Source organism: Schistocerca gregaria, chromosome 6, assembly GCF_023897955.1.
Source record: "Schistocerca gregaria isolate iqSchGreg1 chromosome 6, iqSchGreg1.2, whole genome shotgun sequence".
NCBI classification, from domain to species: domain Eukaryota; kingdom Metazoa; phylum Arthropoda; class Insecta; order Orthoptera; family Acrididae; genus Schistocerca; species Schistocerca gregaria.
In genome coordinates, this window is record NC_064925.1 from 318,909,021 (window position 1) to 318,936,916 (window position 27,896).

General features: G+C 41.3%; 1 protein-coding gene across 2 annotated transcripts in view; it reads right to left on the reverse strand.

Annotated features, from left to right (window-relative positions):
• Nucleotides 1-27,896, reverse strand: part of LOC126278379 (tetratricopeptide repeat protein 21B-like) — a 268,639-nt gene that overhangs the window by 12,908 nt on the left and 227,835 nt on the right. For both annotated transcript variants that reach the window (XM_049978456.1, XM_049978457.1), the window contains exons 17-18: nucleotides 27,062-27,167; nucleotides 7,328-7,518 (exon numbers count right to left, since the gene is read on the reverse strand). In XM_049978456.1, the coding sequence (XP_049834413.1) occupies nucleotides 7,328-7,518; nucleotides 27,062-27,167 (297 nt within the window). The remainder of the gene's footprint in view (nucleotides 1-7,327; nucleotides 7,519-27,061; nucleotides 27,168-27,896) is intronic.

Below are 27,896 nucleotides of genomic sequence, written 5' to 3' on the forward strand. Positions count from 1 at the left end.
TAGTACAAGGCTGTAAAAGTTAAGATGCCTAGTCTTTTGAAGTAGTTTATGCATGTTTCAGAAGACTTTCTCCTTAATATGATCCTGATTGCTTTTTTGGGGGTAATGCAGGAGTATGTTTAATAATGAATAAAAAAAATAGGAGTACGGGTAAGCTACTACAAACAGCATAGTGAACGCATTATTGTGGCCAAGATAGACACGAAGCCCACACCTACTACAGTAGTACAAGTTTATATGCCAACTATCTCTGCAAATGATGAAGAAATTGATGAAATGTATGATGAGATAAAAGAAATTATTCAGGTGGTGAAGGGAGATGAAAATTTAATAGTCATGGGTGACTGGGATTCGAGAGTAGGAAAAGGGAGAGAAGGAAACATAATAGGTGAATATGGAGTGGGGCTAAGAAATGAAAGAGGAAGCTGCCTGGTAGAGTTTTGCACAGAGCATAACTTAATTATAGCTAACACTTGGTTCAAGAATCATGAAAGAAGGTTGTATACATGGAAGAATCCTGGAGATACTAGAATGTATCAGATAGATTATATGATGGTAAGGCAGGGATTTAGGAACCAGGTTTTAAATTTTAAGACATTTCCAGGGGCAGATGTGGACTCTGACCACACTCTAGTGGTTATGAACTGTAGATTAAAACTGAAGAAACTGCAAAAAGGTGGGAATTTAAGGAGATGGGACCTGAATAAACTGACTAAACCAGAGGTTGTACAGAGTTTCAGGGAGAGCATAAGGGAACAATTGACAGGAATGGGGGAAAGAAATACAGTAGAAGAAGAATGGGTAGCTCTGAGGGATGAAGTAGTGAAGGCAGCAGAGGATCAAGTAGGTAAAAAGATGAGGGCTAGTAAAAATCCTTGGGTAACAGAAGAAATATTGAATTTAATTGATGAAAGGAGAAAATATAAAAATGCAGTAAACAAAGCAGGCAAAAAGGAATACAAACTACTCAAAAATGAGATCGACAGGAAGTGCAAAATGGCTAAGCAGGGATGGCTAGAGGACAAATGTAAGGATGTAGAGGCTTATCTCACTAGGGGTGAGATAGATACTGCCTACAGGAAAATTGAAGAAACCTTTGGAGAAAAAAAGAACCACTTGTATGAATATCAAGAGCTCAGATAGATGGAAACCCAGTTCTAAGCAAAGAAGGGAAAGCAGAAAGGTGGAAGGAGTATATAGAAGGTCTATACAAGGCCGATGTACTTCAGGGTAATGTTATAGAAGGGGAAGAGGATGTAGGTGAAGATGAAGCTGAAATGGGAGATACGATACTGCATGAAGAGTTTGGCAGAGCACTGAAAGACCTGAGCCAAAACAAGGCCCCGGGAGTAGACACCATTCCATTACAACTACTGACGGCATTGGGAGAGCCAGTCTTGACAAAACTCTACCATCTGGTGAACAAGATGTATGAGACAGGTGAAATACCCTCAGACTTCAAGAACAATATAATAATTCCAATGCAAAGAAAGCAGGTGTTGACAGATGTGAAAATTACCAAACTATCAGTTTAATAAGTCACAGCTGCAAAATACTAACACAAATTCTTTACAGACGAATGAGAAAACTGGTAGAAGCTGACCTCTGGGAAGATCAGTTTGGATTCTGTAGAATTTTTGGAACACGTGAGGCAATATTGACCTTACAACTTATCTTAGAAGAAAGATTACGGAAAGGCAAACCTAAGTTTCTAGCGTTTGTAGACTTAGAGAAGGCTTTGGAAAATGTTGACTGGAATACTCTCTTTCTAATTCTAAAGGTGGCAGGGTTAAAATACAGAGAGGTAAAGGCTATTTACAATTTGTACGGAAACCAGATGGCAGTTATAAGAGTCAAGGGGCATGAAAGGGAAGCAGTGGTTGGGAAGGGAGTGAGACAGGGTTGTAGCCTCTCCCCAATGTTATTCAATCTCTATATTGAGCAAGCAGTAAAGGAAACAAAAGAAAAATTCAGAGTAGGTATTAAAATCCATGGAGAAGAAAAAAAAATGTTAAGGTTCGCCGATGACATTGTAATTCTGCCGGAGACAGCAAAGGACTTGGAAGAGCAGTTGAACGGAATGGACAGTGTCTTAAAAAAAGGGTATAAGATGACCATCAACAAAAGCAAAATGAGGATAATGGAATGCAGTCGAATTAAGTTGGGTGATCCTGAGGGAATTAGATTAGGAAATGAGACACTTAAAGTAGTAAAGGAGATTTGCTATTTTGGGAGCAAAATAACTGATGATGGTCGAAGTAGAGAAGATATAAAATGTAGACTGGCAATGGCAAGGAAAGCATTTCTGAAGAAGAGAAATTTGTTAACATCGAGTATAGATTTAAGTGTCAGGAAGCTGTTTCTGAAAGTATTGGTACGGAGTGTAGCCATGTATGGAAGTGAAACATGGATGACAAATAGTTTGGACAAGAAGAGAATAGAAGCTTTCGAAATGTGGTGCTACAGAAGAATGCTGAAGATTAGATGGGTAGATCATATAACTAATGAGGAAGTATTGAATAGGATTGGGGAGAAGAGACGTTTGTGGCACAACTTGACCAGAAGAAGGGACCAGTTAGTAGGGCATCTTCTGAGGCATCAAGGGATCACAAATTTAGCATTGGAGGGCAGTGGGGAGGGCAAAAATCATAGAGGGAGACCAAGAGATGAATACACTAAGCATATTCAGACGGATGTAGGTTGCAGTAGGTACTGGGAGCTGAAGAAGTTTGCACAGGATAGAGTAGCATGGAGAGCTGCATCAAACCAGTCTCAGGACTGAAGACCACAACAACAATAACAACAACAACAACAACAAGATGGTATACTATTCGCAGGAGCTGTTTGTCTGCATACTGTGATAGCTGCCTCATTATGAATGTGACGGAGCTGAGTTTCTTGCAGACAGAATTCTGAGTTTCTTACAGACAGAATTAATATGCTGTTTCCATTTCAGCTCGTTATCCACAGAAATACCTAAGAATCCAGTGGATTGCACTTCTTCCAGTCTCGTGTCATCCACCTCTAAACAAGTGCATTATCTTCTCTATATTTCTGATCACTGCATACATAGTCTTCTTTAGGTTTATAACAAGAACACTTTCCAGAAGCCACAGAGATTTGGTGTTTGCAGATTTGTATGCTCTTCTCTCGAGCTGTAACACATTTTTGTCAATGTTCAATATTGTCATGTCATCTGCATATGATATTTTCTTCTCATTCTCTTCAACACCTATGTCATTAACAAACATATTAAACAGCAATAGCCCCATTATGGATTCCTGTGGCACTCCATATTTGATGTCTTTGGTTTCTGACTGATACGCATTCCCTATTGATACATATTGTCTTGTGTTGCATAAGTATGATTCTATCCAATCGCCTGCTTGTCCTTGAATATTATAGTTTTCCATTTTTCTTAGAAGTACTTCATGGTCAGTAATGTTGCTTTGGAGATAGCCAGAAATATCACAGACACAGTTTGTTTTTCACGTAAGGACTGTATAATATATTCCGTCAGATTGGCAATTGCTGATTCCATAGACTTGCTCTTTCTGAAACAATACTGTGATGGTATAATTATGCTGTATCTGTCCAGATAATCAACTAATCTACTATACATAAGCATTTCAAGGATTTTTGGGAAACCTGATATTAGTGAAAGTGGCCTATAATTGTTAGGCTCATCCTTATCCCCTTTCTGGTTCACTGGCACCACCCTGTTTATCTTCAGTTTTTCTGCAAAAATTCCATCTCTGAAAGAGCTGTTTGCTCTGTCCAGCAATGGCGAGATTATTTGCTCGCTTACTGGCAATATTATATATGATTCAATATTTCGTCATCACTCGCTGATTTCTTGGACTTCAGTTTTTGTACAGTTTTCCTCAATTCGCCATCTGTGACTGAACTGGGAACAGCAGGGTAAAGGAGTAAGTCTCCAACTGCATACTAGCAGTTCCAATCTTGGGAAGTACCACAGGGCCAAGGGAAGTGCCTACACGTCAACTTCACAGACATTTTCCGAAAATTAATGTGCATTATGGTGGCAGATGTCATTACACATTTTCTGTATGTCATTAAATATCCACTACATCATCAAAAATGATGACCAGGTCATTGGTGTAAATATTTGCAATTTAACTCCAACCATCAGATATTCAAATGAACATTTCTCTATGCCTAACTAAGTCTTACAACATCTGTGTTGTTTTCAGATATTGGTGTTAATTGTTATTATATCTGAGATTATTTACAATGAGACTTTGACAACAGCCCTTGCAGGTTATCTTTAACAAGTTCCTAAATAATAATAATAATAATAATAATAATAATAATAATACTTTAATTAGTGACATACAACTGTGGATGATAGCACTATCTCTCCTACACAAGTTTATTGGTCATTACATGCCAGTCAAGCATAAATCTGAATAACTCTCTCATAATTATTGGTGTGAAAATGTTGTTCAGATCTTAATCCAACTTAATGTAACATAAACAGTTGCAGAATGTGAATGGCATGAGTCAGCAAGATATAAGATCCAATTTCTAAATAAAACATGTGACAAAATTGAAGAACAGACTTACAGTGTATGATGTGATAAAGTACGTGGAAGTTTTTGCAAATATCAGTAGTCTGAATACTTCTAAAATACAACAGGAACAGATATAATTAAAATGACATGAACAATACAGATATGTATCTAAAAATCATTATATATTTGGGACATAGAAGAACAAATCTGAGAACTACAGCAGTAATAGATCACAGACTACAAAGACCACAGGGCTCCGTCATTACCACTATGTTTTCAACTCATGAAAGTTGAATATAACATGCATTTCCTGCACTACTGTCATGATTTGATTTAAGATCAGCATGTAAATCATAAGGAAATGCTGACAATTCCTCTTACTGTAAAAAGTAAAATCAGCATTTTCTTTGCCACGGTCACTTTGCATCCATAATGGCATTAAATAATCAAACAACTTCCTTCCTAGTTTGTATTCTATTAAGTACTAGCTTAGCGCCTACTGCTTCGCTCACGTACACTGATTGGCCTGCACAAACTTTTTTGTTTTTCTTTAATTGGACTTGCATGTTGTTACGCCCATTGCTTATGTGTAAATCTGCACAATATAAAAGATTTAGTGGCCCTTTACATGGCTGCCAGTCTTCGCACAGTTAAAGTACTCCAGCACAGTTAAAGTTTTCCAGTGGGTTTCATTTAATTTCATACGGTAAGTATAAAGAGAGAGAGAGAGAGAGAGAGAGAGAGAGAGAGAGAGAGAGAGAGAGAGAGAGAGAGAGAGAGAGAGAGAAATTGGATAATTGGTTCTGTACTTATTAGCACCAATCTTATAACCGATATTGCATCCTCTCATCTTAAACAGATATTCAGTACATGGAACCACATTTAAACAAGCTATCTACTTTGTCATCACTAATGATTATTTTCCGTAGTAAATACAACAAAAATAATTGTATAAACATATATGAGGCCTAATGAAAAATTAATGTATCAAAGTTCCTTTTTGTTTTTCCTATGCAATTCTGAAAAAGCCAGTTCATTCCAGTGACTGTCAAATGGCTGTATCTGATTTAGTTCACAAATTCAACAGCTTCTAACAGGGTGTGTACGCGGACAAGAAAAAAAAAATTCCCAGATTTTTTTCAGGTCTCCCTGTTACAAACACACTTCTTCACACATGAAAGCACACTTCCTCCAAGGAGAAAATACACGTTTTCCATGATAAGTGACAGTGTACTTTCCCTTGGAGCTGTAAAAATATCAATCCTTTCAATGGTAAATGGTTTTATACGCTAGCATAGAACTTCCCGGAACTTTAGAAAACGAAACTTGGCAAGGGGGGAAAAACAACAAAAAACATGTTTCACAAAGATCTTTGATGTACAGCAACATGTACACAGTAAATTTTCGTATTATGATATGCAGCATATTTTCTTATTACGAAAGCATAATTTGAACTCCACCAAGCACAGCATATTAGTTTCTAAGACATTGAAATAGAGATCGCATGCCAACCAATGACAGTAGATTTCAGACCATGGAATACGTGATGTAGTCAGCCACTAGCAACATTATTGATAAGCAGTTTGAACAACCAAATAGGAAAAGTTAATGGTTTCAATTAATGTACATAGTATAGCCACAAGAAAAGCTAAGCTTTCACATATAATATTGGTCTTCAAGATTAATAAGCTACAAGAAAAGCTAAGCTTTCACATATAACTTTGGTCTTCTTAGCGTCTGTTACTGTTTAAGATACATCAAACAAGGACATTAATGTTTGGTATTCTGGGCTTGAAATTATTCTAAGTGGCTGGTCCTCAAAGTATTAAATTTTAAATGAGAATGAAACATTCTGTGATTTAAGAAATTCTCAAATGTAGCATAGTTCATCTTGCATAAAAGGAAATTTCCTTGAAAATGAAGCTTTATGAAGACTCATTTGCAATATTTTTCCATGACTCTTAGACTTGGGTTCATTTCAGCAGCTGCCAGAGAGCACCAGAAAGCAGGAGTTACCGTGAATGGTCAGCTACGATGGCGTAGGATGCCCTATGTTCATATGCATATAACATTAATAGATCTTACATGGCATCACAAAAGAAATAGGATATCACAGGATACGCCAATAGCATAGGAAATTCATAACCCATACTAAAATGCATAATTTGGCTTAAAGGACACATTCAAATGTCCATATTCAAAATGAAGTAGACCCCAAGCTGATATTAACCTTTTCAGGTATTGTTTCGTGTTTGATTCTTTATTACGACATAATGCCAAATGCGACAGAAGATGAAAATGTGCACTTAAAATCCAGTGAACAGTTGAAACTACCCAATAGCATGGAATGAAACACTTCGTTTCTTATAAAGTGACTGTATCTGCAGAAACAATAAAAGCAAATTGACAAAAATAATTTCACTGTTGTGCGAGGCAATTACTGCTTGACTGCTAAATATGTGGAAATAAAAATCAGAAAACTGAAACTAATAACATATTTTAGCCTTCCGTAATTATGTGAATGTATTTTAATTCACTTGAGATCTCCTGGCCACAGAAATTTTTTCTTGTTTTCATTTGATGTGTGAATTGTAAATGACGAGGAAACAGCAAAACCACTAAACGTAAACAGGGGTCATTATCCCCCTCTGGCAGCTTGGGTGTTCCATAAAAATTTTCTGTGTAGCGTGACTGCTTCTTGCTACTGCTGCAGCCACACTTCATTCAAGTAGCTACAAGTGGGATAGCAGCCATAGACTTCAGTGCAACAAATTATTTAAAAAAATACTCACTGTTCTAAATAGTCTGCCTCCTCAAAACGCCAAGGTGAACGTGCTACACGTTTCAGTTGGTTACGTGCACGAGTAGTCTGTTTAAGTTGAGTATAAGCCCTAGCCAATCCCAGAGCAAGACCAGCATGATCACGATGTATTTCTTGACTAGCCAGAGCAGTCAAATCCTGTAGTGCAAGTTCGATGTTGGTCTGCCACAAAAGGGAAAAACAAGGTTCAATTAATTTCATGAATTATTATATTTTCTCATTATATTATTTTCACAAAAAAATTGAAAGAACTTACATTTCACTATAAAATAATTATCAGTCATCAGATTCATCTCAAAATCCATGTCAAATAATTATTTAATACACACTTTCTGGTCTGAGATAGGCAAATCATTAATGGAAAATGATGTGATATTGCTGGTAATATTAGCAATAAGATGCAGTTCCAGTATTCCTTGTAAGCATAATTGTCTGATGTTTATATGTACAGTCATGGTATTAATATTGGGAATATTTCAGTTCTGAGTGATGGGGAACGTCCCAGTAACTGAATCAAGACGTCTGATAGTGAATATAATTTATCCACAAAGCATGATACGTCAACATGTCTACATCATATGATGATTCAGAATGGACTGCTGTCTTTGACTTGTCCGCAGATATTAATCTGCTCTCTGGCTAGCGATGCTTGTCGCTATTGATATCTTCACAGAGTCCTACACCCCCTCACAGTAGAGAGATATGAATGGTGCTGTCATCTGGGTACACAGCATTGATAGGTGTGCATGACCAGCTGTGTCATGGCTGGCTGCAACACAAGACAAGCTTGACCATTTCTCGTAGTCATGTTGCGTGTGCGGGTGGCACTAGTGCTGTACAGCTGGAAGGGTAGCAGGTGGTATGGAAGGTGGCTGGTGTGGCCACACTGGGCCTCTGGCAGTCCAGTTGGGGGCGAAGGGAGCAGTGGCAGTGGGTGTCATCTCTGCAGCAGGATCTGCCCTAGTCAGAGGCAACTGCCATCTGTTGAAAGGTAGAATGAGATGGGGGCATAGTCAACGTCATTGGGTAGCGAGTACACGTGGTGATGCCATCGGGTGCATGCAATGTCCTGTGTCTGAATTGAAGTCTTACAATAAGCCTACTGATAACAGAGTACGCTGCACTGAGGCTGCCCACCCAGGCACTGGGCAGAGGCCAGTCGTTGAAGTCATTTTTCATGGCATTTGGGATGGTGTTCCCCTGGAGAACCGAAGCTGGTGTCAAGTGATTTGCCATTAATCAGAAAGTCAAGCATGTGTGCCTCTCTTGTGAACTTTGAAAGGTCCTGTGTATGGCGCTGCAGCACAAGCCAGACAGTGGCATCCCTTAAGCATGATGTCTTCACAATGTTAGAGCACTCTGTGTATGAAGACCTTGGGCGCCCAGTGCAGAGTGGGAGTAAATATCTTGGCAGGGGATTCGAACAACCCCCCCCCCCCCCCCCCCCCCCCGCCCCCCGCCCCCGAAGATGGTTCAGATGCCGAGTAGTTACCATGGTAATGCCTCAGCCCACATCCTGATGTCCAGGGCGGCTTTGAGAGTCCTATGCCACTGCTCGATTAGTCTTTACACTGGGGGTGATGGGTCGTAGTGCAGCTGCATTTGATTCCACAGAGATTACACAGTGCACCTAACAGTGTCAACTCAAACTGGCAGCCTTGGTCTGTAGTTATCATGTCTGGCATGCCAAAATGCACTTTTCATGTTTCTACAAAGGTGTGGGCAATGGACTCTGCCCTGGTGTCCTTGAGGGTGGCTGCTTCCACCCATCAGGAGGCTCTGTCATTGATAGTAGATACGTGAATCCCCCTGAATCCAGGAGAGAGCTGACGAGATCAATGTGTACGTGGTGGAAGCAAGCTTTTGAAATTTCAAAATGACCTGATCACGGTTGTGCACATCTAACGACTTGACTGCCTTGGTATGATCTGCATACCTGCATCCAGATACAGCAGTCCCACATCATGTTGGGCCACATAAAGCATTCAGTAGTGAAGCAGACTGTGGGTCTAAAAACACCCATGTGGGACGAGCTGTGGAGTTGGTCAAAAATTGTTTGTGGCACCAACAGCTGGATCCTGTAACTCGCTGCACATCAATTCTCCAATGCTCGCATCATTTCACTAATCAGTGACTTATCTTCTCATAATTGAATTGGAGGAAGATAACACTGACTTGTGATATGTAGTTGGTGACACGATAGACAGCCCTGTATAGGTCGTAGATATCCATAGTATACCGGGAGATAAGGTCCACGTGTCAGTAGCATTAGAGCTGATACGCTCCAAGAGATGTCATTTGACTTCAGGAGTGGTTTATGATCTGAAAACACTATAACATGTCACCTTTCAGTAGCTTCAAAGAAGTACCTCATCACCTCATAAACAACAATAAGTTCACAATCGAAGGCCAATCATTTGAATTGAGAGGATGTAAGTTTCTGTGAGAAGAACCGAAAGGGCTTCAGCTGTTGTAGTACGGCATCAACTGCAGGGTCACTACATGTCTGATGTCTGTGTGTCTGTAATGGGGTGGGCCAATGTGATGATGTGTGCAGGCAATCCTTAATAAGTTCGAATGCATCCTTCATCTTTGAAGTCGAATCAGTCTTCCTCCTCCCTTGCTTGTTAGATCCTGCCAGAAAATCAGTGAACGGCACTTGTAAAATCACTGCTTGTGGCAGGTGACACTGGCAAAAGTTCAAAATTCCTAAGAATCGACAGAAATCATGGTAATTCTAGGAAACTGTATTACTATGTCGGCTCAGTCCAAGGTCAGTCTGATCCCTGTAGCACCAACTATGTGCCCAAGAAAGGTAACTTCTGTCTTCAGTAACTGAAATTTGACCTATTGATCACCACATCCCCATCTTTTTAAGGCAGTAAGAATTTGTTTGAGGTGTCCGTTGTGGTTTTTGGATAAAGCCGAAAAGATGTAAATGTCATCCAAATAGACGAAGGAGAAAATGAACCAGAAAAGCCAATGAAGTGCTGCCTGTTCTAAGCTGTGTTCTTCAAAATTGCTGTTTTTGTGAAGTCATTTTTGTGCATTAGGATTTGAGGTAAGCATTTTTAGATTCAGTTATACTGAATTCAGTTGCGCCTGCTACAAATGCTTGACATCTTGCATAATGGGTACTGGGTAGCTGTCCTGCACTATACAGATGTTGAGATCTCTGTAGTCTCCACAGAATCTCAAAACTCCAGCTGTTTTTGGTACTAATTTGATCAGTGATGTCCATGGACTGCCGGACGGGCAAACTAGGCCTCCTTGTAACAGTTCATGAATCACTGTCTTAGTAACGCATAAGTTAGCTGGGGCCAGTGACGTACTGATGGCCCAGATGGTGGTAGGATGTGACACACAGTGCCATTATGTATCTCACATACTTGTGCCTTTGTTCTAGTGTGAGTAGAGAGTGACGAGACCTATATTTGAGACATTGCATGTACCAGTTTTCTACCACTGTGTGTGCAAAATCATCAACATGCTGTAACGTGTAGTGTCATGTGGGAATGGAAGTGTCAGGGCAAATAGACCAAGGACCAAGTGGCCTATATCATGGTTCAGGGATGAAGCATGTTGTATGTCCAGAGAGACAGGGAAGTGATGCAGGAAGCTAATTCCCACTATCAGTCCCATGACATCTATGATGTAAGAGGTCACTGGAAGCTGTTGATGAAACGACAATTGTTAGGTGCATGTGGTAGATCCATGCATTGTATCTTTAAATTATTAGCCACATGAAGTTGTAGCACTGCCTTTTTTTTTGAATGTCGATGTGCTCTCCAGGGGTACTGAGTTAACTCCGGATTCAGTGTTCACGAAACAGGGCTTTCTCGAGTTGAACTCGAAGACATACAATCAGCCTTCCAGACACGCAGCCGAGGGGCAAGGGGAACAAGAATTGCGCTTTTGAGTCACCTAGAGTGACTGTCAGCAACTTGGTACAACGAAAGCAGGTGTCTTATTGTGTCCAGCATCAGGAGTTTAGGAGTTTGGGAATGCACATGGTGCATGGCAGTTACATGCAGTGACACCAAACTGTCAATGGTATGGCACCTGTGGCCTTGTTAACAGCTAGTGCTGACATAGTGTGTCTGCTACCCTCTCCGCTTTTCGGGGGAGGAGTCAGTGACATACTCTTCATGCGTAGTCATGGAGGATCATTGAGTTGGTCAACAGGGTGCCCAGCAATGGTTGCATGCTGTGAAATGTGGAATTATTCACTTTGTCAATTTTTTTGTGGTGCATTAGTACTGTAAACTTTTTATCTGCCAGTGCCAACCATTTTTCCAAGGAGTCAGCTTTGAGTGATATCATTACCAGTTGTAGCTGAGGTCAAAATGTAACAATCCAGAGTATCCAAATGACAGTATCGAGCATGAGGTTAACATCAAGTGTAGCTCAGAGTTGTTGCCAAAGCTGAGATGGCATTCTATACCCAATTGTTCGTCACAGACAGCCTGGTTTAAGTGTCATTCAGGTGCCCTTGAGTATTAATGTAACAGTGTGGATTTGACAGCATCATATTTTTAGTTGGTATGCAGTACAAATATGATGTCACTGATTAGGTTGGCTTATTCTGTCAGATGATGAATCAGGGTGAGAAATCAGATGTCATCATCTGAAATGCCTAATGAACTCAATACACAGTTCACAGTGGTGAACCATAAAGGGGTTGTTCTGGTCAAAACAGGGGCAGTTTAGTAGAATGAAAAACCAGTCCAAAGTTGCAAATTTTACTTTTTTATTCATTCAATGACTAGTTTCTAGACGAAATCCATTTTCAAATCATCGTAACATAGTCAAAAATAACACTTCCGAAGATGTGAAAACCATGTTAAAAGCATGCAAAGAACAGCTACAGCACATACAGATAACAGTTATCTGTATGTGTTGTAACTGTTCATTGTTGTTCATTGCAGACACACAGCTACTCCAGCATGCTGGATATTTGTAAGTGGCAGTTTAGGCTGGGAGCTGAGCCTTTGAGGCATGTAGTGGCCATGATGTAGCTCGGTTAGGGTCAGCCAAGCTGGTATCGGTGACAAGGTCGCTTGCTGAGATTGCAGTACAGTACGAAATTCAGCACTAGAGTTGTCATAGTACCCAACCAAAGTGGGAAAATGCCTGGTCACAACACATGGCACAGTCACTGCAGTTGACTCTGGAAGCATATCACAGTTTGAAATGAAACAAATACTAGAGATAGAGGGGCTGGCCAGTACTTACCTCAGCTCAGTACAGCCGATAGATACACAAAAAACAGAACCGAAAATTTACGTTCCTAGCTTTCGGAACAAATGTTCCATCATCAGGGAGGAGAGAGGGGAAAGAAAGGGAAGAAGGGAAAGTGGATTTAGTTACTCACAACCCAAGTTATGAAGCAACAGGGAAAGGAAAACATGGAGTGTAGCAAGGATGGAGGCATGGTTGTCAGAGGGAAGCCAAAGATATTCTACTGTAAGTACTGTGCCAGCTTCAAACCAAAGAGGATGCATACAGAAGTGAAGAGGTATATAGTATAAAGATAAACACAACTATGTAGGATGAAAAGATGTGTGAATGGCTAAAGAGGAAAGGGAAAGAGGAGAAGACTGAAGAGTAAATGGGAGTGAGGTTGTTTAACGTAGGTTCAGTCCAGGGGGATGGCAGGATTAAAGGATGTGTTGGAGTGCAAGTTCACATCTCCACAGTTCAGAGGGACTGGCGTTGGGTGGGAGAAGCCAAATGGCACATATGGTGTAGCAGGTTCCTAGGTCCCTAGAATTATGCTGGAGGGCATGCTCCGCTACTGGGTGTTGGACATCTCCTAGGCGGACAGTTTGTCTGTGTCCGTTCATGCGCTCAGCCAGTTTAGTTGTTGTCATACCGATGTAAAAGGCTGTGCAGTGCAGGCATGTCAGCTGATAAATGACATGTGTCGTTTCACACGTGGCCCTGCCTTCAATTGTGTATGTTTAACCAGTAGTGGGGCTGGAGCAGGTGGTTGTGGGGGGATGCATGGGGCAGGTTTTGCAGCGGGGTCGGTTACAGGGGGAGGAACCGCTGGGTAGAGAAGGTAGTCTGGGAATATTGTAGGGTTTAACAAGGATGTTACAGAGGTTAGGGGGGCGGCGAAAGGCAACTCGGGGTAGCGAGGGGAGAATTTTGTCAAGGGATGATCTCATTTTAGGGGTTGACTTGAGAAAGTCATATGCCTGGCGGAGTAATTTGTTGATGTATTTGAGGCCAGGATAATATTGGGTGACAAGGGGGATGCTTCTGTGTGGTCTGGGGGTAGGAACATTGTTGTTGGACGGGGAGGAATGTATTGTTCGGGAGATCTGTTTGTGGACAAGGTCTGTAGGATAGTTGTGGGAGAGGAAAGCACTGGTCAGGTTATTGGTGTAATTGTTGAGGGATTCGTCACTGGAGGAGATACGTTTGTTTGCCACGAATACCTAGGCTGTAGGGAAGGGAGCGTTTGATGTGGAATGGCTGGCAGCTATCAAAGTGAAGGCACTGTTGTTTGTTTGTGGGTTTGATATAGACAGAGCTGTGGATGTGAGCTTCAACAAGATGAAGGTCAACATCCAGGAAGGTGGCTTGGGTTTTGGAGAAGGACAAGGTGAAATTCAGATTCGAAAAGGAGTTAAGGTTATAGAGGAAATTAAGGAGTGTTTCTTCACCATGAGTCCAGACCACAGTGTTTATCTTTATACTATATATCTCTTTACTTCTGTATGCATCCTCTTTGGTTTGAAGCTGGCACAGTACTTACAGTAGAATATCTTTGGCTTCCCTCTGACAACCATGCCTCCATCCTTGCTACCCTCCCTGTTTTCCTTTCCCTGTTGCTTCATAACCTGGGTTGTGAGTAACTGAATCCACTTTCCCTTCTTCCCTTTCTTTCCCCTCTCTCCTCCCTGATGAAGGAACATTTGTTCTGAAAGCTAGGAACGTAAATTTTCGGTTCTGTTTTTTGTGTATCTATCGGCTGTACTGAGCTAAGGTAAGTACTGGCCAGCCCCACTATCTCTTTGTTAGTATTTGTTTCACATCTTTATATGACATTTTTCATTAATCATACAGTTTGAAATGAGTTCTACATGCTGATTTTGTGCACACTATTGTGTATTTTGAACATATCAATATGTCTACATCATATCATGACTAAGAATGCACTGCTGTTGTTGAATTGCCCACAGATACTCTCTGGCCAACAATGTGTGTCGCTATCAATATCCCCACAAACGCATGTGTTACCACCCTGATATCTGTATAAGTTACCAGTGATTACAAACAATGGAAAATCCAGGATGGAATGCAACAGTACCAGAGAAGGAAAGTTGCTACTCACCATATAGCAGAGATGCTGAGTCGTGAGCGCTATATGGTGAGTAGCACTTTTCTTCTCTGGTATTGTTACCAGTAATTACAGCATATATTCCTTAATAATTCATATTTCATCTACACAATAACTACAATCTGTTTTTCAGTTCTTCAAAATATATAATCCTTACATTTTCTTAATCTGTTTGACACTTACATCATGTTTGTTGCCTACATGCACATTTAGCTGTCACATGCACATTTGACACTGTTTTTCTTCCATTATTTTTTGGCTTTTTTCTCTGGGCTTGCCCTTTTTCCATTTTAGTTCAATTTCCAGTCACTCCTTCCCCACCCCTGATTTTCTGATTGTCTTCACTACTGATTTTATACCTGTTTCTACCATCTCAGTAATAAATAACCTCCATTTGGCATTACAGTCTCTGTTGAACCCAAAATCTTGGACAACTTTCTCTCTGACTCTCTATGGGACCACATTTATTCCAATCCTTTCATCCTTTCCTCTGCTTTGCCTAAGAAAGCCATTATTGGTTCCAAAAAGTAGCATTTCTGTAACTTCTAGTTTGAACTTGTGTTTGGTACTACCAGTAAGTATAAATTTTTATTTTTATTTTTTACTGTAGTAACATTTCAGAATCAACTAGATCTAACATTGGCAGGTGGTGTGTCCAACATATAAGATGTGTAAATGTAAATTGTCAATGACTATGATGAGTGGGCATTATATTGTCAGTAACCATAATGAGTATTAAATGACATCTTCATAAAAACCACACATATGCACCAACATATAATTTATCAACATCTGGAAATGTTTCCAGCTAAGGTCATCCAAGAAATATTTGTTGGCTAGAAAGGAAAGACTTTGATGTAGAGTGTGTGTCACCAATGATGAAGAGAGAGAAAGAAGGCGGTGCAACCTGGTGCCAGCAAACAGCCTATTCTTCTATAACAGTACCACAAAATCAGTTGAGTTTAACATTTATATCAATAAACGGATCACCATTGAAAGTATTCTATCTTGTACTTAAAAGGATACTATGCACAATTTAGGATTTCACAACATTATCACATTTTATAATAATCAGGAATTTTTTGCCATCAGCTGTACCGCTTCTTGCCGAATACTAATAATGAAAACCACCAGGATATGAAAGGGCTGCCTTCAGACTCGATGACAATGACATGTTGTTGTGGGCACATGACAGAAAATTCTTAATGCTCATGGTAAAATTTCATGAGATGAGGATGGTTAAAGGATGCAAAATGATTAAAAGTGTAACAAGACAAACAGAGAAAAAGGCCTAAGAGTGCTAAAGCACGCACCCACACCCATGCTCTCCCCACCCATACACATACACAAAAATGACAAAAAACATGTACATTCTCAGAATGAAAACATGCAACAAAAAGAAAAGGCGTGAGAAAGAAGTAAAATAATACAGCACACAGCTGTAGCTGACCTACTGCTGAAACTAAAGGATGAACCAGCCCATTCTGCAACACACTCAAATTTCTGGCCTAAGAGTTTAGCTGGAGTCAAGAGACTTCAAAAGTCTAAGACCTTCATCACACTCGTCCTTTAGGGTGCAGATACCCACTGAAATTCGCTCCTGCCCTCTCATTCACACTACAAAATGCATTCAGTACAAAATTTGGTACATAGTGAGTTGCACATCACAGGCATCAGAGACCGAGGGAGCCTCTTGCCAGAATAGAAAGCAATGTATTAGGGGAGAGTGATGATACACCATGGCCAGGCAGTTGGCTTCACCAACCACAGCTTATTATCCTCTACTGCCAGCCACTCCTCCCACCACACTGTATGGATCTCTGACAATGACAACCCGTAGGGGAATGGTGCATTCTGTCCCATCGGATTCCCTACACACTGGATCTGCCCAAATTACCAAGTGTCCTGGTACTCAGCAGAACGATACCTGTTGCCCTTCAAGGAAGTACACTTGGTCTTGCATTAGCTAGACCAGTTTCTCTGCTGTGTTGATGTGATGCAATGATTGTAAGGCAGTAAGGAAATCGGAGCAAATGAGAAATTGCTTGCTCTGAAGACATCTCATCCACTCGAGTGCCTTGAGGGCAAATACAGTGTACTCACGAGGAAGACAAACCCTGAAGACACAGTTGGGTAACACTACTGAACAGTCAAGACAGTCCCCTTGTTTGGAACCATCAGTCTACACAACTCTAAACCTGTGATGCCTACATAAAATGTTAAAACAGAGACTGAAACGTAAAATCTGTAGTTCAGTGTTTAGTATAATGCATCAAGCTAAAATAATTTTGGGCCTCTGGGCCAAGGCGGAGACCCCATCTCTAAAAGGTAATCCTCTGCATGAATCCAACAGGGTCTCGCCACTCATTGCCGCTTATGAAAAAGCATTTCCATTGGGGGCCAAACATTAGTATGATATGCAGGTGTGAAGGCTGTGGACATTGTTTTACAAGCCATTTGCACCATGTGAAGTAGCAGTTCACTTGCCCCATTTCAAAAGTTTGTTTTGGGTCTGGTTCTAAGGGCAGGCCTCAGTGGCCAGAAGAATTTCTTCATGGTGCACCATGTCCAATGTTTTTAAATGAGTGTGCCATGCATATTCCTACATTGTAAGCTTATAATAAAGCCAAGGTGACATGAAAGCTATGTAAAACTGGAGAACACAAGTTTGGTGTGCTCCCACAAAACGTGGCTATGACATTTTAAAATACTGAGTGGTTTTAGGGACCATCTTTTCAGGTCCCCAATGTATGGCAACAGCATAACTTTAAAGTCAAATGTGAGGCCCAGAAATCCAACTGTGTCATTAAAAGTATGGACAGTGCCCCCAACTGGAACATGGGGAAGTTTAAAACAGAATGTGAATGATTAGAAAGAATGCACAAACACTTCTCATTGGAGGAATTAAAACCCCTTTTCTCTGTACATTCCTCCAATTCACAGACATCCAGTTGCAACAGACAAGTTGATGTTGCAAGACTCAAGGAAGAACAAAAGAAGGTGAAGTTGTCAACAAATAAAGAACACTGGGCAGGATGTTTAACTACTGATGTGATGCTATTAATAGCTATGGCAAAGACAGTTACACTTAAAACAATGTCTTGGGGGCCATCATTCTCTTGCTCAGAGTGGTCGGAGAATATTTTGCCAACTTGATATCTAAAATAGCATGCTGAGAGGCAGGAGGCGAAGACATCCTCAAAAACACAAATCATGGACCTGCCCGAGGATAATATGCCTCCAAGTAGTATTGTAGGCCAACTCAATGAAAAAAATATAACCATCAAGTGATGCTGGTGCACAAAGACCCATTGTATAGCTACTTCTAAGATGGCCAAGTTATCGAAGGTGGAGCGATATCTCCTGAACCCATACTGAAAGTCATAGAGGAGCTGCCTGATTACAAGATCCAGAAAAGGTGGCAGCTGATCATGTCATGAGTAAGGAATGTATCCTGATGCCAAAATGAGGATAAAAAGGGCAAGAATGATTTCTTTTCTCTGCTCTTTGAGATACTACACTCCTGGAAATGGAAAAAAAGAACACATTGACACCGGTGTGTCAGACTCACCATACTTGATCCGGACACTGCGAGAGGGCTGTACAAGCAATGATCACACGCACGGCACAGCGGACACACCAGGAACCGCGGTGTTGGCCGTCGAATGGCGCTAGCTGCGCAGCATTTGTGCACCGCCGCCGTCAGTGTCAGCCAGTTTGCCGTGGCATACGGAGCTCCATTGCAGTCTTTAACACTGGTAGCATGCCGCGACAGCGTGGACGTGAACCGTATGTGCAGTTGACGGACTTTGAGCGAGGGCGTATAGTGGGCATGCGGGAGGCCAGGTGGACGTACCGCCGAATTGCTCAACACGTGGGGCGTGAGGTCTCCACAGTACATCGATGTTGTCGCCAGTGGTCGGCGGAAGGTGCACGTGCCCGTCGACCTGGGACCGGACCGCAGCGACGCACGGATGCACGCCAAGACCGTAGGATCCTACGCAGTGCCGTAGGGGACCGCACCGCCACTTCCCAGCAAATTAGGGACACTGTTGCTCCTGGGATATCGGCGAGGACCATTCGCAACCGTCTCCATGAAGCTGGCCTACGGTCCCGCACACCGTTAGGCCGTCTTTGGCTCACGCCCCAACATCATGCAGCCCGCCTCCAGTGGTGTCGCGACAGGCGTGAATGGAGGGACGAATGGAGACGTGTCGTCTTCAGCGATGAGAGTCGCTTCTGCCTTGGTGCCAATGATGGTCGTATGCGTGTTTGGCGCCGTGCAGGTGAGGGCCACAATCAGGAATGCATACGACCGAGGCACACAGGGCCAACACCCGGCATCATGGTGTGGGGAGCGATCTCCTACACTGGCCGTACACCTCTGGTGATCGTCGAGGGGACACTGAATAGTGCACGGTACATCCAAACCGTCATCGAACCCATCGTTCTACCATTCCTAGACCGGCAAGGGAACTTGCTGTTCCAACAGGACAATGCACGTCCGCATGTATCCCGTGCCACCCAACGTGCTCTAGAAGGTGTAAGTCAACTACCCTGGCCAGAAAGATCTCCGGATCTGTCCCCCATTGAGCATGTTTGGGACTGGATGAAGCGTCGTCTCATGCGGTCTGCACGTCCAGCACAAATGCAAGTCCAACTGAGGCGCCAGGTGGAAATGGCATGGCAAGCCGTTCCACAGGACTACATCCAGCATCTCTACGATCGTCTCCATGGGAGAATAGCAGCCTGCATTGCTGCGAAAGGTGGATATGCACTGTACTAGTGCCGACTTTGTTCATGCTCTGTTGCCTGTGTCTATGTGCCTGTGGTTCTGTCAGTGTGATCATGTGATGTATCTGACCCCAGGAATGTCTCTATAAAGTTTCCCCTTCCTGGGACAATGAATTCACGGTGTTCTTATTTCAATTTCCAGGAGTGTATGTTTTATAATGGACCCTATCATGACCAGGTGACATGTCAGAAGCTGCAGATAACACAGAAGCCAGCACCCATATGGAGAAGGGGCAAACGTATTCTTCACCAGTGCTGGAACTGAAGTCGAAACTGCCCTCTCAACAACCACAGTACAGTGTCAGAAAGCCAAACCCTGTCTGGTAGTGACAGTAAGTGTGTGAAAGTAGGCCACTTACTGCCTGTGCAATATCTCATGGGTTGGTCTGGACACTTCCATTACAAACTACAAAGTCACTAGACACCTCTCTCCTCTCCCAGAAATCCTCCTTATAGTTTCCCGTATGGCTGTGCTTTTAGTGGAATGGTTTATGGTGCTCGGGAACTGTTTCCATGATCTCTTTTTTCAGACACTAACAACTCAGCTACATTTTGCCCTTGTCATCAAAAAGGCTGCAAAGTCCTCTGCAGATAGCTGGTACCTGAAACAATGCAGGGCCACTCATCTAGTACTAATTGCAGAGAGGCATTCATTCATGACGAAGGTCTGTCCATATAATTTATTACTGCTGTGCCTGACAAGTAATACAGCCTGAAATGTACCAAGGCTTGTACTCTTAATATAAAATGAAACTTTCAGTGCTGGTTTCTCTATTGAATTTTATTCAAATTTACATGATAGTTGGTCTCTGCAGAAGAACTTCATATATTCACATACTTTTCAGTTATTATAACTTCTTTATCCAGTCTGAAGCTGATGAGAACATTAAAATTATAGATTATGAAAGATAAAAAACCTAACATTACTCAACAGGGTGTATACGCGGACAAGGAAAAAAAAATCCCGGATTTCCCAGTTAAAAATACGCTCGAGACAGGATGTTAAAAAAAAAATAATAAAATAAAATAAATTCATATCAGCGCACACTCTGCTGCAGAGTGAAAATCTCATTCTGGATATGTTCATTTTGTAGCGCACATCTTTCTGAAGTGTCTGATACATAAAACATACGTGTCCGAGGAATAGTAAGACATGTTATTTGATCTTAAGTGTGCCAAAGTGCAGCGCCACACCTCTTCACGCGGCATTCTTTATCGCATGTTCCTGTCTTTCGGTCTGTGGAATTGAAACGTGTATATTTTGTACAGGATGCCATCAAACTATATTCAGGACAGTGGAAATTGAAATGTCCTATGGTGCGTCTCCTGCTTCCAGTTGACCGGTCTGACATCTTGCCCCTCTTCTTCTTCTTCTTCTTCTTCTTCTTCTCTCTCTCTCTCTCTCTCTCTCTCTCTCTCTCTCTCTTCTCTCTCTCTCTCTCTCTCTCTCTCTCTCTCTTCTTTTCTTTTCTTTTTTTTTTTAAGGGAAAAAAAGAAACCTCTTCAGAAAATTTGCACTCTTTATTCCCTATTAGCTAACAACTTGCTGCTTTGTGTGACATAAAATTAAGTATAGGATACATAAAACCAGCAAAGAGAAGAGACAAGCAAGACAGGATCTGTTACCTCATCAAAGTTCATCAAACATTTTCCTACATGAAAAATCGAAATGCCATTGTCTAATACTGAAAAAGCTGTAATTACAAATAGGCTCAAGACTGGTGTAGTTTCTCGACCTGATTACCTGTATTTTGTCTCTGTCTGCGAGATAAAACAAAATAGGTATTCATAACACTGCAGCAATTGTAACACACACGAAATAAATGAGACTGTTTTGTCAGAAATGGTCATTTTCATAACACGGCAGAATATAATTCACAAAGTACCAATATCAAATGCCTATTAGGCCTACTACAAGCAAAAAGCTTTACGTTAGGAAATAGTTTTACACTTCATTCATACGTTCCAGTTTCTCAAGCATGAGATCGAAAAGTAGTAGTGCAAAATTTTTATATAAATTTGGAATTGTCATATTCTTCCATAATTTAAGTGATGTCACCGTTTCTTCTTCTTCCTCATTCTAACAAACAATTTTGTCATCACTAATTCTGTATCTATTCCTGCCAATGTCAAAGCTTATCCGCCGGTTAACTTCACTAACTCTGCCAGAATCACCAGTTTAGTTATCCCGCGATTATGCTCCAGTTAGGCATTGTTACATGTTCAAACAACGCTTTTTCCGCGCTACTTCCAGAATAGACCTTAAAGTGGCTGGTAGCCAGAGACTGCACAACTGGCCCTTGCTAGTATAGCGATCTGGCCAAACATTTTCTGTCAAAATTTCATTTTCTTGGATACACCGAGAAGATAATATGTCATCTTTCTTACCTGTTATTCCTGTTATTCGTTTATAATCACTCTGGTAGTCTGAATCTATGGATTTCGCTGGTAATCATAACAACGCTCATCATTCGCAAACCCAATCAACCACATAATCAGATAGTGGTTGGCTTTCTTTCGTTCGGCTATACCCTGCTCAGCTCGTATAGCCCATTTTGCCTGCAGAAAAGTTTATTTCTAGATGTGACGAGGATTCCACTGACAGAGACATCACGTACACTATGCACGCATTCACATATCAACTTATGATTCATTCAGAAATCAACTTAGAATGTGTTCAACAATGTTCAAACACTGACAGGGACACGTTTCACAGTAATACGAATAATCGATAGACCAACGTGCGCTGGATACCTGGTGCTTTGTGACACAAGGTTTTTTCCTCAAGAATATGAATTTGCCCCCCCCCCCCTTCCTAGACTCAGGACTGCTGTTTTTTTTTTTTTTTTTTTTTTTTTTGTGACTGCCAACAGCCACGTTTCTGTAGCCAGAAGCAAAAGAAGATACTGCTCAACTGCGCATGCGCCCACTAGTAACAGCTAAAACAAATCTAATGTTAACCGTTATGACGTCATGCTCATCGGAGGCAATTTGTTGTTACGAAGCATTGCATAGTCTTCTGCTGTTGGCAGACGCTTATATGAGCACTGTGTTTTGTTGCTGTATATGGCGCATTTCCTTTGCAATTTCAGTTTTATTTTAGTTTTTTCTCTCCTCCATGTTTTATTACTGCAGTATTATTCTGCAGTAGCACAATACAGTAATATCCTTTGTTAGAGTATTGGTTCTTACCAGTCAAAATTACAAAAATTTAACTGAGAACAAAAACAATGAAAAATTCCCGGAATTCAAAAAAATTCCCGAGTTTTTCCCGGTTTTCTCCCGGATGAAAAAATTCCCAGGTTTTTCCCGGATCTCCCGGTTGTCCCAGGTCGTAGACACCATGCTCAATAACCGATCCAAGTTTGTGGTTTCATTGTATATAGTTCATTGTGACAGTATGTGCTATGTAATACACATTATGTGATCAAAATATCCAGACATCCTCGAAAACATATGTTTTTCATATTAGGTGCATTGTGCTGCCATCTACTGCCAGGAACTCCATGTCAGCGGCCTCAGTAGTCATTACATATAGTGAGAGAGCAGAATGGGGTGCTCCGTGAAACTCACTGACTTCAAACATGGTCAGGTGATTGGGTGTCATTTATGTCATACATCTATACGCAATATTTCCACACTCCTAAACATCCCTAGGTCCACTGTTTCCGATGCGATGGTGAAGTTGAAACGTGAAAGAACACGTATAGCAGCACAAAAGCGTACCGGCCGACCTCATCTGTTGACTGAGAGAGACCACTGACAGTTGAAGAGGGTTGTAATGTGTAATAGGCAGACATCTATCCAGGCCATCACACAGCAATTCCAAGCTCAGGATCCACTGCAAGTACTATGACAGTTACGTGGGAGGTGAGAAAACTTGGATTTCATGGTCGAGCGGCTGCTTATAAGCCACACATCATGCTGGTAAATGCCAAATGATGCCTCGCTTGGTATAAGGAGCATAAACATTGGATGATTGAACAGTGGAAAAACAATGTGTGGAGTGACGAATCACAGTATACAATGTGATGATCCGATAGCAGGGTGTGGGTATGGTGAATGCCCAGTGAATGTCACCTGCCAGTATGTGTAGTGCCAACAGTAAAATTCGGAGGTGGTGGTGTTATGGTGTGGTCATGTTTTTCGTGGAGGGTCTTGCACCCCTTGTTGCTTTGCATGGCACTATCACAGCACAGACCTACATTGATGTTTTAGGCACCTTCTTGCTTCTCATTGTTGAAGAGCAATTCTGGGATGGTGATTGTATCTTTCAACATGACCGAGCACCTGTTTGTAATGCATGGCCTGTGGCGGAGTGGTTACATGACAATAACATCCCTGTCATGGACTGGCCTGCACAGAGTCCTGACCTAAAATCTACAGAACCCCTTTGGGATGTTCCAGAATGCCGACTTCGTGCCAGGCCTCACCGACCGACATCAATACCTCTCCTCAGCGCAGCACTCTGTGAAGATGGGCTGTAATTCCCCAAGAAACCTTCCAGCATCTGATTGAACGTATACCTGCAACAGTGGAAGCTGTCATCAAGGCTAAGGTTGGACTAACACCATACTGAATTCCAGCATTATCGTTGGAGGGCGCCACGAACTTGTAAGTCATTTTTAGCCAGGTGTCCGGATACTTTTGATCACACAATAGTGTGTTTCAAAATGCCACACATAAAAATGGGACACTTCCAGGGCTTATACCTTAGGTTCTACTGGTGCTAGAAACGTAGAATCATAGCTTTGCAATAGGAACCATTTGTATACTCAACAGAAGGGTCATCTTAGTGTCACTATCCTAGATTACAGGGTCAGGTATGAGTACTACACAATTCCTCCTGCTTAGGCAAATAGAGTAAATCAGTCAGCTTTTGCACTTGATATGATCTACAGTGGACCTTAAGGGGCTTTTGGAGGCCCCATTAGTTCATGGGTAGTGCCTCAGAAAAGCACCACGAAAAAAGTCTTTTTCTTTCTTATCAAGACCAAGCTGTGGATTCCAAGATGGCTATCTGTTATTTCGAAACACCCCAAAGACATGGTTTTTGGGTACCAAAACCAAGCTGCAGATTTCAAGATGCACGGCAAATAAGTGTAATTTTCATAATATATCCCTAAGATCCTAATCTCAAACAAATTTGAAAATTTTCTTGACACCCGTGCATGGTGAAAATATAGTTTATAAAGTGATGTAGCACTGAGAGATATGCTGTAAAGTGTCTTCATTATCATCAAAAGGATTCTGGGAACCCCAAATTACAGTACTGAAGCACAAGCAAAATTTTTATGCATGTAAAATCCAGTTTCAGGTATAAAATTAGATTTTTTGTTATTCCAATCAAAATTTTATTGAACCACCAAGTTCTTATCACATGAGTGACATGCCCTTGATTGGCATGGAAACTAATGAAACCAGAAGAAAAATGCTTCTATCGGAGCACAAAAAATGCAAATATACTCCTGCTGAAAAGACTCTGAAAAGAGGGCTACCAGGTACCTCATTTTACACTGAAGCACCAAGAAACTGGCAAAGGCATGCGTATTCAAATACATAGATATAAATAAAATAGAAAGAAACTTCCACATGGGAAAAATATATTAAAAACAAAGATTCCAAGACTTACCAAGTGGGAAAGCGCCGGTAGACAGGCACAATAAAATAACACACAAACACACACACAAAATTTCGAGCTTTCGCAACCGGCGGTTGCTTCGTCAGGAAAGAGGGAAGGAAAAGGAAAGATGAAAGGATGTGGGTTTTGCGCTGCGGTCGGCAACACCTGTATAAAACAAGTGTATGGTGCAGTTGTTAGATCAGTTACTGCTGCTTCAATGGCACATTATCAAGACTTGAGTAAGTTTGAATGTGGTTTTATAGTCAGTGCATGAGCGATGGGATACAGCATCTCCAAGGTACCGATGAAGTGTGGATTTTCCCCCAACTACCAATTTATGAGTGTACCGTGAATATCAGGAATCCTGTAAAACATAAACTCAGATTTAAATGCTGAGCCATCAATAAGTTTCAGCGTGCAAACCATTCAAGGAAACATCATTGATATGGGCTTTCGGAGCCGAGGGCCCACTCTCATATCCTTGATGACTGCATGATTCAAAGCTTTATGCCTCGCCTAGATCCATCAACACCAACATTGGACTGTTGGATGATTAGAAACAGGTTGCCTGGTCAGACAAGTCTCGTTTGAAATTATATCGAGCGAATGGACGTGTATGGGCATGGAGACAACCTCATGAATCCATGGACGCTGCATATCAGCGTGGGACTACTCAAGCTGATGGAGGCTCTGTAATGGTTTGGGGCGTTTGCAATTTGAGTGATATGGGACCCCTGATACATCTAGATATGGCTCTGACATGTGACACATACATAAGCATCTTGTCTGATCACCTGCATCCATTCCTGTCCATTGTGCATTCCAACAGACGTGGGCAATTCCAGCAGGACAATACGACACCCCACCTGTCCAGAATTGCTACAAAGTGGCTCAAGGAACACTCTTCTGAGTTTAAACACTTCTGCTGCCCACCAAACTCCCCATACAGGAACATTATTGAGCATATTCGGGGCGCCTTGCAACATGCTGTTCAGAAGAGATCCCCACCCCCTTATACTCTTACAGATTTATGGACAGCCCTGCATGATTCATGGTGTCAGTTCCCTCCAGCACTACATCTGACATAAGTCGAGTCCATGACACATCATGTTGCGGCCCTTCTGCACGCTTGCTGGAGCCCCACACAATTTAGGCAGTTGTACTAGTTTCTTTGGCTCTTCAGTGTACTTTCCTCAGTGCCTTTAAAAACTTTCCCTAAAATTTTGGCACGTGAACATAAACACATTTTTTATGGTGAGAGAGAAGGAAATAGTGGCAGCGGGAAAGAGACAGAAAAATAATGAATACTGGAAGATATCAATATTATGAAAAGGATATTTGCTACTCACCATACAGCGGAGATGCTGAGTCGCAGATAGGCACAACAAAAAGATTGTCAGGGAGTGAGCTTTCAGTCAAAAAGGCCTACAGCAGGATTTTAGCGAGTAAATAAATTAGCTGGTCTTGCATAAAGTATTAGATATGCTTATTCCATTTGACATCACTTTGCAGTCATAATCGTAATAATTTTGTTTTCGTACTGTTAACAAATAGTTTACCATTGACTGAGTACAGCAATATTTTAGTGCAGCCTGCGAGGAATTCATTAATAAATTTCACTGAGAAACCATGACTTCCTAATGTCTGCATATTTACATCAAATTTCTTACTGTAAAAGTAACATTAAATAAGTTGTGTCTTATCTTTAATTTCTTGCTATTTAAGAAATCTGTTACCAGTCTACAAGGGGAAAAATATTTTTGTCTTATTTTTTACTCACAAATTCTCAAATTCTCGAAAACAGAATATATGTTATTTACTATTTAATTCATTTGTCCCCAGATAACCACTTTAATACCTGACAATAAGGTCATAGTATGTTTAATGAAGAGATGATTAAAAATATTTAATAATTTAACATTCTTTTCAAGAAATACCTTTTGCTGAGAGGCCAAGAGAATGAAATTTCCAAGTAGTCTATGGCTAAGAGCTTCTTCACTGCCACCTGCACCACTAGGTCTTGGTTTCAGTTCTGCTAATAACCTGTAACATAATACATGCAAAGATGATTTATGCTACAACACTTCAAACAGCAGGGAACGTTTTTTTGGATATGTGGGATACATAAATCTGTAAAAATTGATATATAAAAGACACTTGATATCTTCAGGAAGGAGAGGGAAAGACGAAAGGATGTGGGTTTTAAGGGAGAGGGTAAGAAGTCATTCCAATCCCGGGAGCGGAAAGACTTCCCTTGGGGGAAAAAAAGGACAGATGTACACTCGCACACACACACACATATCCATCCGCACATACACAGACACAAGTCTGCTTGTGTCTGTGTATGTGCGGATGGATGTGTGTGTGTGTGTGTGTGTGTGTGTGTGCGAGTGTACATCTGTCCTTTTTTTCCCCCAAGGGAAGTCTTTCCGCTCCCGGGATTGGAATGACTCCTTACCCTCTCCCTTAAAACGCACATCCTTTCGTCTTTCCCTCTCCTTCCTGAAGAAGCAACCATCGGTTGCGAAAGCTAGTAATTCTGTGTGTGTGTTTGTGTGTTTTGTTCATGTGCCTGTCTGCCGGCGCTTTCCCGCTTGGTAAGTCTTGGAATCTTTGTTTTTAATATATTTTTCCCATGTGGAAGTTTCTTTCTATTTTATTTACACTTGATATCTGATTGACATCAGGAACTCTCATACCTCTTGTTATAAATGAACCAAAACACACTTATGCTTTAATAACTGAAAGTGTAAAACACTGTGTCACAAGCAA